Below are 283 nucleotides of genomic sequence, written 5' to 3' on the forward strand. Positions count from 1 at the left end.
CACACACACAAAATAGGCACAGCGGGGTTATTTTGTTACTGTTATTGTTGTCATTACCGTTATCAACTTATTAGTATTTCCTTTCTTGGTAAAAACCCATTATCGCTACCCACTATTTAGGTTTTCATCCCCCCTTATGTATATTTTGAATTTTGGGGGGTGTTGTTACCTTTTTCTTATCTTTAGTGTTTTTATATTTCCTCACCTGGGTCTATTGTTAGCCAAAACCCATGTTTTAGATTATTATTTTCTTAATCATGGTCGAAACCATTATTATCACCTT

General features: G+C 33.9%; 1 protein-coding gene across 1 annotated transcript in view; it reads left to right on the forward strand.

The window, feature by feature from the left end:
• The window catches only part of LOC119582375 (amino acid transporter AVT1D-like), a 47,677-nt gene that overhangs the window by 37,777 nt on the left and 9,617 nt on the right, over positions 1–283 (forward strand). The window contains exon 7 of the mRNA XM_037930589.1: positions 222–232. Coding sequence (XP_037786517.1) covers positions 222–232 — 11 coding nt within the window. The remainder of the gene's footprint in view (positions 1–221; positions 233–283) is intronic.

The sequence above is a fragment of the Penaeus monodon genome, chromosome 15 (genome assembly GCF_015228065.2).
Source record: "Penaeus monodon isolate SGIC_2016 chromosome 15, NSTDA_Pmon_1, whole genome shotgun sequence".
NCBI classification, from domain to species: domain Eukaryota; kingdom Metazoa; phylum Arthropoda; class Malacostraca; order Decapoda; family Penaeidae; genus Penaeus; species Penaeus monodon.